General features: G+C 34.5%; 1 protein-coding gene across 10 annotated transcripts in view; it reads right to left on the bottom strand.

Annotated features, from left to right (window-relative positions):
* Positions 1–2,573: 2,573 nt before the first annotated feature.
* Positions 2,574–12,744, bottom strand: part of LOC118268218 (uncharacterized) — a 102,586-nt gene continuing 92,415 nt past the window's right edge. For 4 of the 10 annotated variants that reach the window (XM_035582598.2, XM_050706361.1, XM_035582599.2 and 1 more), the window contains exons 6-13: positions 10,831–10,989; positions 9,723–9,779; positions 8,168–8,234; positions 6,811–7,334; positions 6,487–6,679; positions 6,017–6,189; positions 5,568–5,937; positions 2,574–5,481 (exon numbers count right to left, since the gene is read on the bottom strand). In XM_035582598.2, coding sequence (XP_035438491.1) covers positions 5,021–5,481; positions 5,568–5,937; positions 6,017–6,189; positions 6,487–6,679; positions 6,811–7,334; positions 8,168–8,234; positions 9,723–9,779; positions 10,831–10,989 — 2,004 coding nt within the window. In that variant the 3' untranslated portion in view covers positions 2,574–5,020. The remainder of the gene's footprint in view (positions 5,482–5,567; positions 5,938–6,016; positions 6,190–6,486; positions 6,680–6,810; positions 7,335–8,167; positions 8,235–9,722; positions 9,780–10,830; positions 10,990–12,744) is intronic. The other 6 variants (XM_050706363.1, XM_035582603.2, XM_035582600.2 and 3 more) reach the window with 5 other exon arrangements.

The following is a 12,744-nucleotide window of genomic DNA, read 5'->3' on the forward strand; positions in this document are numbered from 1 at the left end:
AGAGATCCCGCGAGATCGGGAACTATGTGGTTAAAACCAAAAATTTGCCGGAAGTCACTATTCCACGCGAACGAAGTCGCGGGCAAAAGCTAGTTAAAAATATAATTGAGTTTGCGGTAGCTTCTTGAGATGAGCAATTTATTTTTGTTACACCCTAAATGAGTTAGTTTAGCTTATTTTGTTTTGTACTATTAGGTAGTATAATTATGCTCCTACTCGTAAATGACAATGCCAGATCCTGCCCCACTCAATTTCATAAATCGACACCAGCAATTTATACTACGCTAACTCGAAATTTGGAAAAAACGTTTTTTTATGCCAAGTTGCTTAAAATGTGTGTTTACATACGTCATAAAAAAATTGAGAAGAAATATGCAAAAATAAGAAAGTTACAAATCTTATAAAACGCTAAGTAAAGGTACTTTTTGAAATCACTCGATTTATATTACGCCAACTATTATTAGCGGAGTGTGCGCGTGGATCACTTTGGTCAAACTCCGTACAACACTGCACTAACTCATAGTTAGCGTAGTTTAGTGCGTTCGTGTGTATACTTGTTCGTTTGTAAAATGAACGACTTAGCGACTTTTAAATAGTAAATACTTATGTGTTAACGTATTAATTAGTTTATTAAACGTACGTTGACTATTATTTTTGTAAGTAAGTACATGTTCTTTATAAAAATATTGAAATATGCATCAGATGATTGATCATGCACTACGACCTCCCGTACTACACTACGCTAACATAAGTTAGACGTGTATAAGATGTAACATTTTTTTGATGAATTACGTTTATATACGGCTAACTTGCGCTAAATCAAAAAATAGAAATAATTAAGGAAATATAAATATGAGATATTACAATGAATAAATTAAATATTAAGCATACCAAATTTCAAAAAAGTATCTTAATTAATGTAAAAGTTATCACGTTTTTCCCTTTAAACGCCTCTACTGTAAAGTACGCTTTTTGGAGTTAGCGTAGTATAAATTGCTGGTGTCGAAATGTACAAGAAAAGTAAATTAATCAAAATTTATGCAATGAAAATAGGACCCTTGGTTACTTAATAATTATTCTGATAACGTTGCGGATAAAAAGTAGGAAATAAAAAGAATTTAAAAAACCCAAGGCTTATTTTCTGTTCCTATGGCGCCCATCTGCGTTTCTTAGTACGCAACACGAGGAAGAAAACAAGTTATTCAATAAAAAAGATTTATTAATGTAACGTGTACGGATTTTAATATGAATTTGGTTTTAATACGAATGTATTAAAACCGTTTGTTAGTTAATTTAATTTTTTTATAATATACATTATAATGAATGCATATTCTAATTATTATTTCGTGTTTGAACGTTAGTGATTAAATGTAACGGAACGTCATTGGCGTGCGTGTGTCAGTTATGTCCAAAAAGTCATTATTTGACATTCGCTCTGTCTGTTCTGTTTACATTGTTGTTTCGTTATGACTATGAATTAAAAGTAGGATTACTAAAGGTGATATTGGTGATAACATTCCTGCCTTTCATAGCTAAAAACCCTGTGATAGCATTGTAATAATATAAAGCACTTCATTTAATTATTTCTACCATTATAACTGCAACTTACCTAAACTGGTACTTAACCTAAAAGTGGTATTTTTTTCTTAGATTTACATAAAAACCGCAACGTCTAAAGGCTTTTAAACATGTTTTTAGTTATCACTAATAAAGCATCAATAGAATGCTACATTTGGCATGCCTGTACAATATAGTTTTTTGGTGGGGCAAAGCTCTATAGAGATTCTGGCATTGTCATTTTCTTTTCTCGTTGATTTTAACTGTTAGAAATATTTGCAGTACTTTCCATCCTAATTTTCTCAAAAGCTTTAATTTAATTACGCATTGTATTGAGTGCTGTACTTGTTTAACAGGATACAAAAGCAGTAGCCTTCTTTTCATCTATGTCAATTCTTGCTAACATGAAATTAGTCCCTATCGCTTTAACATCACAGTCTATACTCCTCTACACAAAATACAAACGAAATCAATTCACGAACTCGACAAATCGATAATGCATTGGCTAAGCAGGAATAATGTTCTGCAATCAATAGAAGTAATACATAGACTTAGATTAAGTATTCTTCATTTATAACTTAGATAAGATAATAATTATGAATGTTTACTGCAATAAACAAGTTTTGGTTCTATGATATTTGTAAATAGGAGAGTAGATAAAAGATAAACAAATGGGTAGTTCTACGGTAGCTTAAGGCTTGTTGGTTGAGTGTGATTTATGTAGTAAGTAGTAGTAAGATATTACATGGTAACTTGTTTATGACAGCGTCCTGTTTCATTTGATTTATTGAGTAAATCGATTTTGAGTTATGACATTTTTGTCTTTGATTCTTCGCAGTAGGTATAGTATTGTGTGTCTTATAGCATAATTTTACTTAATTTCAACCGAGAAGATCCAATGATTTTTTATGTTGAATTTTATTTTAAGTAATGGTAATATTAGTTCGGGTTTTTCGATCTGAAATTCTTTTTGAGAGGTCTGAAATTATGCTAGATAAGTAGATTGAAAAACCAAATAAAGTTTTTGGATTTATTTATTTAGAATCCATGTTTGTAAACAGATTTGTTAACTTACACATAAGGTCTGTTTAAAAAAAAGTATAAATATTGCTACGAAAAGTACGCACAGTTAATGATGTATGGCTAACAGAAATGAAAAGGAAAAAGTGAATTATACAGCTTAATTATTATAATCACAAGTCTTAAAACAACGCTATAACCACAAAACCTATGGATAAGTTCAAATCTACCTGAGCATTGTTAACATAATTTTGATTATAAATAAATTATCTTTTTAACATTGAATTTTTAATAAAGAATTAATTTTATTGAATATACAATTGTCAAAAGAAATATATTCTATCTACAATATACAAGTAACAAACATTTAACTATGTACATTCAATAGTTCGGACTAGTTCACGATTGTATTCGAAAAGTGTGTAAGAATTTTTTTACAAAATTTACAAGAGGAACACCACGGACAGTCTGGAGTGTCCAATTTTGACACGAATGGCTGAGCTTTTACAAAAGATGGGCGTAATGGCTTGAAATCGTGTTAATTGCTAACTTTACTAAACATTTCACACATTAACATAAATACATGGAAATCAGAAACAATGTTGCATATCAAATTTTAATAAATATCTGGAAGTCTATGATCGTTTTTGACGTTTAAGTTATCATTTCACTATCTATAGATATTATTAATACTTCAAAAATATGGTAGTGGTGGACATCACCATGGTTTCAATAGAAATACGATAACGATAAAATAAACGTCAAAAACCCGTATAAACCTCTTTGATCTCTTCTTGCACATACATTGAAATGAAACTCGGATTCGAAACTACAAGATGAGAAACAAATAATATTCTGCTTCCAACAAACATCAATATGTTTAGCTAACATCGACGACAGTTTCACTTTATCCAACAATATTAAAAAAGGAAATCATAGTACGTTCGACACATATGAATAGAAAAAACGTAATATTAGTTCAAGGGAGAGCCGCGAGACAGTTTCCACCGTTACGTTGCCTGCGAAACCTAATATTGTTCTGTTCTCGTCTTTAGTTTGACAGTAGTTACAATTTTACGAGAGCCCAGTCACAAGTGTGAAGATCGTAAAGTATGTCAAATTGCTTTACCATGACACGGAAGATCGCGGGGTGAAATTCAAAATTTCACTATTTACTACATAAACTGTACATACGGCATACCGCATAAAGCTCTCTTAAAAAATTACAAAAAACTTTTTATCAACATATAATAATAATTAACCTATCTATTATTGTATTTACAATTATTGCTATTGAATGTTGCGCTTCCAACGCCCAAGTTCTTACACAAACTGGCATATTGCCTCCTCTACTAATGCCTAAATACAGTCAAAAATGCTTTCTTAAATACTCTGTTCAAAATAAAAGAAAATACTTTAAATAATATTTACTTAAGAATATCACTCTCGCACTGGGCGATGTGGTCATCACCCGGACATTTTATGTGCTGTACGAGACGAAAATATTGAAAATATCGAAATGAAATGTACATAAAATACACAAGTCTCGTAAATGGAATAATTGCAATAATATAAGTTTTAATAAAATCCATAACTTAAGTCTGTATTTTGAACAGAGTAACGAAATAAAAGCAAACTAAAGTTAGAATAAATTGCTGCCATCCATGATATGCTTTTCAATTTATAACGGAATGATAAAAAGCGATTTCAAAATCCGCATGTGAAATCGTAACAAGCAAACTATATAAATATCTACAATTCATAATTATAATCTGTACTCAAACTCTATTTTACGATTGAATCTATTAACATCGATTAATTTATCTTTGTCCACATTATTACTTGAATATAATTATCAAAGAAGAAGAATTATCATAATCTTTACATTATTGCATTTTAACTGTTAATCGTTTCATAAAATTACAGCACGCACAAGTGCTTTGAAACTCAAGTCAGTCTTTAAGTAATAAGTTCTTACACAAAGAATGTTTGTGGGTACGACACATTAAATCATGATATTATTTTAAAGACAATCGTCTAATACAGACACTTAATTGTTTCTGTAGAAGTCAAATATAAGTTTACCCACACTAATCTCTGTTTGCACCGCCCATAGCATTCACCATTCATTCATAAGCAGAAATAAAGTTTCAGTCTTGTTTTGTGTTGATTTAAATACTAAAATGCATCTGAAATTTGTGACATATCTGTAAGCAAGTTAAATTAAAAGACGTAATAGTATGTAGTATTTGTATGTTGAGTAATTTCACAAAAACGTTGAATATATTGGATAGGTTAGTAGGTTTGGTTCAGGTTATTCATGCTCGGGTTCAGGTTCGGGCGGCGCTGATGGTTCAGTGTCGGCGGGGGGAGCGGGCGACTGCGCGGCTTCCGCACGCGCCCGCGCCAGCGCCTAGGCAAGCGCGGGCGCGGCAGGCCTCGCTCAGGGACGATGGGGGTGAGCGGAACTTAGTGACGAACTACTCACACCCGAATCGCTACTTTTCTCAGAAGCACAAGGCTCTCCGCCAGCTACAAACTTGACTACATTTAGTCGATGATCAGATTCACACGTGTCATCTCTTGCACCACCAGGAAGACCACCACTACGTACAGTGGTACGCTCTGTACCTGTGCCTGGATAGCGTTCAATTCTATCACATTCAGCATCATCTGGTTGTCGCCGACGAATGGACCTCTTAGCTTGCGGTGCTGGTTCTGGGGGCCGATGTGAAGGTTCATCAGCCCTATGAACTAACGGAGAAGTTCGAACTCGTACACCTCCAACTCCTACGCTGGCTTCATAACACCCCGAGTCACGGGGAAATTGTCGTCGGCCAAAGGGAGAGTCACCACCTTCGGAGCTTGAGCCGCCTCCGTCAGCTTCTGCTTCGCCTTCGCCACCTACGAGAGTTGATAATTTTCTTAGTAGCTTCATTAATGGATTACTTTATGTAGAATAAGCATTCAAAATTATTGTTCCAACTCACATTCAAGCTGGTGAAGAAGTTGTACAGCAGCAAGAATACGTGTACGATGTTCGGGAGTCATTATTCCCAAATAGTCTAAGTCAGATGGCTCAATCTCTTTAAATAATTCTATGTCCTCATAACCGTTTCTTGCAAAGGCTACAGCATACTCTAACAAATCTATTCGTCTCAGCAATTCTTCTACTGTGCGTGGTCGAGTTTCCCAAAGCCTTTCGCGACTTTTGCACCATTTGGACGATCTTGAACGGACCGTATCCCGTTCAGATAAAACTTCGACGTGGGCGAACTTGAAGTTTCCAACTTTATTGTTCAATACGCCTCGCCATATGCCGGACGCGTTCATATTTATCACTTCTATGATGTCTCCTTTCTGTTGACAAATAACACGTTATTAGAAATTCCTTTCTAGATGCGAGCAGTGGGTACGCTTTGGTATTAAGTCGTCTTACCTTGTATCTCAGGGCATCTTTCTCATAAATATTGGGTACGTAATCGACGAGGGCCCGAGCTCGACACAGCATTTGCGGCACGAGTAAACTCCGCCCGGCTGGACTTAATTCTATGTTTTCTTCTGCCGAGAGAGATGAGTGATTACTACCGGCGCGAACCAATGCCTGTGTGCCTGTACATAAATATTCTAGGCTCAGATAACATAAATTCCAATGTCTACGACCAACACATTGAAAGTAGAATACCTGTGTACATCTTTGTTTGACTGTGAATGGGTAGTAGTTTTAGTAATCAATGCGATGCAATTAGTAAGATTAGTTTATGATGTGTACAAATTTGAGAATTACATATATTACAAGGGTATCTGTAAGTAACACTTGGGGTGTTATGGCACAAAGAAAGGAAAGACCAACTTATTTACAAAACCATTTATATTAACACAAACAAATAACTTAATAAATCCACTCACTACTGCCTGATCCGCTGGGAAGACTTTCGAAAGAACTATTAGAACATGGGAACGCTTGGTCACCACTCGTCCGCCTGTCACTGCCTTCAGGACCCCTCTCTTGTCTTAACCTTGAAATTTTTCTTTGGACATCTTGTCTAAGACCTCTCACTTTTCCGGCCAAGTTTGACACTCCTTCACATTCTTCAGCGGACTGAAATGTCGATAGAATTTGTTAAACGGGTAATGGAATCAAAATCAAAAGCAACATTTATATCAGCCTTGGTAATTTGTTTAATGAGATTTCAATGAATACAGTGAATGAAGTACAATTATTTGAATTACCTTATGTACAGTTGCTATATGCTGCGAATCAGTTTCACTTTCTTGGTCTTCATAGTCAGAAGAAGCTGGTGACAAAGGATCAGCACCTATCCGATAGCCGGACATTTGTCGGTAGCCCCTTCTGGAGTCTCGTTCTGATCGGTTTGATTCTAAAGAGATGCCAGATAGTCTTGATCCTATAGATTGGATATCAGATGCGGCGTAATCCCCACTCTCCCGATCTCTTGCCGTTCGCAAGGGGATAACGGTGGTCGGGTAGGGGCCACTCTGCGGAATAATTAATCCCCTCCGAGGGGTTCTCGCTAAACTTATATCGCCGGCGCTTCTTAGAGATATTACGCCTTCACCTCTCGGTTCATTTCTAAGATTGAGCGTAAAGCAAACTCGACCATTTTGAAATGATGCTGCTGGTGCTCCTCCTCCCATTAAAAAATCCTCGGGGTCACTCTCGTATGGTGGTTCGTCGTACCAATGTCCTCTTCCCGAGAGGCCTCTTGCTTCGTCGTCATACATGTACGTGTCGTCTGTAAACGAGCCCTCTATTAGATCAATGCAGCTCAGTTCCCAGTAATGCAAATAAAAATACGTGCTACAAAAATTGCCAAAAAAATTTTACCGTACAAATGCCTTCCATATAATGGCGATTCACTGACAACACTGCAGTTAAAGCTGTGTACTTACGAACATCGTTAAGCCGTGCGTGGTTGCAAAATATTTTTTATCCAAAACATGCACTCAGCATCTCTCGCAAAGAAAACATTGACTTGATGAATGATATTGAATGGATTTGATATTGTTGATTGACTTTTCATTTAAAGACTATCGCGTCTTATATTGTTTCAAGCTGCTGCATACGGAAAAGTCGAGCGATATGAAATAATGTCGACATTACAATAATATATTGAACTTTTAAATGAGAATATTTCTTCCATAAAATCATAAGTAAAATGATGAATGACTGTTGCACATCGAAAGCATACCGAATGAAAATGATATCGGACGTGAAAATAACATCATCAAAATAAGCATTCCGCACAATTTGTTAAATATGGTATCAAAAAGTCGTGCAAGCATCATGCGTAATCACGATAGCTCAACAATTAGTAGCAAAATCTGAAGGATTTAATACTTTAGAAATTGTTATTATATTATTAAAGTAAGTATTAAAAGTAAGTATAATTTTGATAACTCTTGCACAATTATGTGTGTGTTAGAAATTTCTAAAATATTAATAGTCATTCAGATTCACATGTAAAAATTCATGTCAAAAGCACATTAAAATTGTTTCGAACTTTATCCAAACATTAATCAAACATTTTGTTGGACAAGGTTATGCTCGGAATTAATTACAACATACCTCCGAAGGGTCCACGCACACCGTCTCTTCCCATGTTCATAAGACCATGTCTTATATCTCTTAGGATCTGTAACAACAATAAATATTTGCAAAAACATTCAAGACATCAAACTTGAATATTCCGTGAATTTTCTTCCCTCAAAGTAGATAACATTATTTAATTTTCAAAGAAAACTGAGCTAGCTATTTTGTAGGGGAGAAGAGAACAAAATAGGAAAATTTTAATTTTAAAAATAATGAGCAATTTTCGCGAGTCCGTAACATTGTGCCTAAACATTTTTGGATTTTGCATTTTTCCCACCCGTCGAGTTCATCTCTGTTTCTTCGTGCAAAATAGCAATGCCTTTAAGTGAGACATAAAATCTTTATAGTGTTTATAAGGAAATGAGGGGAAGCTTTTATTTGCGCCTGTGTGCAAGTAGGTAATCCACACAACGTATCGTGTGTATGTCGAAATAACATGCGAACATCATTAGATAGAATCTGTATTTAACCTTTTGAACTTTACCGACATAGTTAATGTTTATCGATTCTTTTTATACTAAGTTTTGCTTAAGAATGTTATTAGGTACGATACTTCGACCTAGACGACGTACATATGCGCTTATTTTAAAACATAAATCGTGCGAGAAACGGGTCGAGAAATCTTTTAAAATGTTTCCCTACGAAATATTTTCCTGAATGCGTGAACACGATAATAAATATTCAAAGGGGGCAATAAAAAGACCACTTTCTCGTAAGTAGAAAAGTATTGAACATTAACTTAATTTATGCACACTTAGTTACCAAGACGGCGCAGTTTATACACGAAAGGGATTTACGTGTCGTACTGCTCTACAAAATGAGATTTTAGCAAAATTTTGCGGCAACGTGCCATAAGAATATGTAACACGATATTCATATCCAATTAACTTTGATTTCTACTATAATAACACATTTTATCAAATTCATGCCCAATATTTTCAATACCGAACATTTTGTGTCACCGATTTCGGTATTACCGAAATTGCGGCAAACAGTTTATTGAAACAGTAAAATTTCAATGTTCAATATTCCGAAGTTCGACCCATAGTTTTACGAGCGAAATGTGCTGAGCAAGGGGCTTCGGAAGTTTCGTAGGGAAGCGATACAACTGCCTCTAATAGGCTTAGTCCGAGATTAGGGCACGATTAGCTTGCCTCGGTAGGTGCGTCGAATGGTTGAGCCAGTCAGGAGATTACACGTTGGTGCGAGGCTGGAATCAGATTATTTTCGGATGTAGGCTTTGTGAACGGAGGGAACTTTCCGATTGCATTAATGTATTGTTTTTGGGCATAGCTATGAATAAAAATATCCGATGGAACCACTTTTGGAATGCGTTTTTTGCACAAGTTACAGCTTTGTTTCGAAATATTTAAATTTTGCGCAAATAAAACTTTTTTAGTTTCAGAATTTTCGTACCTATATTGTTTCCTGGATGTACGTAATATTTTATGTAATCTGTATTTTGTTAATATAGGAAAAGATAAATACAACATTCATGTGTACACAATTCATGAATGTTAAAAATTATTACCTCTTCCTGTTCTCTGGCAAGTTTGTCTTTTTTCTTCATTGCTTCTTGAACTTTTAACTGTAACAAAAAATAAATAACATATGGTTTCATGTAATAATTATAAAAATGTATTTTTATGATATACCCTTATTTTGTTAAGACGTCGATATACTGGAAAAAATAAGAGAAAAAAATTTAATGTACTTTAACGAAAGATTTTTGTGCATCATTATAAAAAAGGAATGAATATTTTAATGAGACAGGTTGTTTTTTAACGTTTAATGTAACCATCGTGCACAACATGCATTTTCGTGTAGTTAATTAACCATGCATAAAATTTTATTTTCGTGCAAATAAAACCAAACTACGGAGCTGTGCAAAAATAAGTTTTATGTTACGGAAAAGAAAATTATAAATAAAAAATGGTATAAACATGAGAGTAATAAAACATAATTTTATGCGATATTATACGATCCGTCGAGCCACCTCCAATTCTTTGAGCATGCCGATTAAAAGAAGCCAAAAAGTGTTTGATGAGATTTTGAATTTTGATATCTGTTAAAACTCTGTTTGGCAAATAAATACGAATACTAAATTAAATTTAATAACAATGATGAAAATACTTTGTCTCATTTAATTTATATCAGTAAATACACCAATATCTTACAAAATGTCGTGATTAACATAGAATGGTAACTATAAAATAAATAAATAAATAAATAAGCGAGAAAATCGATCTACATTTATTTGATAGAGACATTTAAAAAGCCAAAAGTTGCTATATGATAGTGATACTTAAAATATTTAATGTACGAGTATCTATACATATACATACATAAACACAGTCTAAATATTTTGCCATCCAGAGCATAACAGATTGCTTTATTCTCCTGCATCACCTTTGAGAGCAGAGCGTTTTATTGCAGAGTTAACGATATGACAGTTAACGATACAATAGGTATTTGTCACACAATCTTCTTTAAAATGCCATGCTCTATGAACTTAGAAGAATTAAACTCTTTAAGTTCTAAAATTGTTATAATGGATTTTTTAAAAGATTATTGAAACATGGCAATTTAAAACCGCTTTGACCTCAAAGATGGTGAAGGAAAATGGGCTGAATGCTCACCCTATGGATAGTCTCTTCGAAGGTGTTTGGTTGGGCGGCACTCATTTGAAAGAAGCGGAGGCGGTCATAGTCTCTCGGGTCAACCATTGACCTAAGAGCCGTGTCGGGCCCAGGCCCAAGACCAAGGCCACTTTGTAGCACGCTGTCCGGTGTATCCACCTGTTAAAAATTACCGCTTGTAATGCGACGCCGATGTCATAATTTTGAAGGTTTACTCCCAAAAACCTTTGCAGTTTACGCTGTCGTGTTGTTTCTTTATAGGTAGGTATTACACAGATATTATAAATACTATTATAATTATACATCTTATAAATATATAGGATAATAACATTAGGTATACGGTAATTACTTTCTTTATGAAGCGTTTTCTAAATTGATTATTCATACACACACTATCCGTCTTATCAAACGTTGCATGTAAGGTTGGACGGACACTAAATCTAAGTTCTACACAACTTAAATGGAACACAAATTAAGTACATATTCAGAGCAGAATTTACATCATTTATCATATGATCAGCTAGTCATTTTTCTTATAGAGATTTCTTGCAAATACACTAGGAAGTTACTTTGGGAAGTCTAACTTTTTCCCGAATCACCGTAGCGGCGATATGATAAATTATCGTCTTAAGTTCGCAGAAGTTCTCAACCGACATAATTTTAGTGGCAATAAAGTTGTATAAGCGAAATGTTTTCATGTAAAATTAGTGCAAGATTTTGGTTGATTAATGATTTCTCTAAAATATTTTTAGCATGTATATATAATACGTTTAGCTAATTCGCTTAAATAACTTAAGATCTGATCTAAATCTTCATAAGCTAACTAACTTCATAGAACAATACTTTCTATTTGTATTCACTCGTATTACAAACAGTAAGTCGACAGAACGGTACCAAAAACAACATCCCGCTAAAGACGAACTACGAAACTAACATTCAATATTTACCAAAACCTCAACTTCATTCATAATTCACTATTGTCTGTGGCAACAGCGACAAAACAAACAAAATAAACAAACAATCAAAATCACACCGCACTAATTAGCATACGCTCATAACGTCACTACAACTAGAACAACAATGGCTTTCCATTTATCATTTTCACTTAAGCAAGGAAAAAGCTAAGGATATCTGCATCACAATGAAAGCATGTACGTACGAATCAATTAATCATAGGACCAACAATGCTCGCCCATTAACTCCCACTTGATAAGGGAATAATGCGAATAGCCTACAATAGAAGCTTCTATAATGCGACAACGCGGATGCCCCAAACTCGAACCTCGCACGATTTATTGGGCCCTTATCAAAGTCACACACGTTTTCTTTATGCGGAAATATCGTTCTAAAATTGTGTTTGAGCTATTGACGGCTTAATGGTTTTCGTGTTAAGGGTGTTTTTCGATCATCCCTTGGGTTGGATTTTAATAAATTTAAAGGTTTTACGTACATTATATTTCAACGTTATAACTTTAAAATCCCCTTTGATTAATGATACCTATTTGAAGTGACATTCTAAAACTGAGACGTCATAATAAATCAGCACTGGAACAAATCAATTCCACAATTAACATTTTGCTTGACACTAACATGCTTTCCGCTTAGAGATTAATCTATCTATTGTTGACTGCAAATAAGTAATCTATCGGCATTGCAATAAAATTTAATTTTGATTGGCAGGTCTAACAGTATTTCAGGAATGCAATTGACACAATAATTGGCACAGGCTTTGAGAGATATTGGATTATAAATTCATTTTATCCATTGTCTACGCTTTATGATGGAAAATGATTGGCAGTTGCGGATTAAAGTGAACAGGTGGTTAATGATTTTGAGTGTCTCACATAAACAATCTTGTTTTTGATTTGTGCAAAATGTACCAGGACCAGATAAAACTTGTGTTACTAATTTTGA

Source organism: Spodoptera frugiperda, chromosome 29 (assembly GCF_023101765.2).
Source record: "Spodoptera frugiperda isolate SF20-4 chromosome 29, AGI-APGP_CSIRO_Sfru_2.0, whole genome shotgun sequence".
Taxonomy (NCBI): domain Eukaryota; kingdom Metazoa; phylum Arthropoda; class Insecta; order Lepidoptera; family Noctuidae; genus Spodoptera; species Spodoptera frugiperda.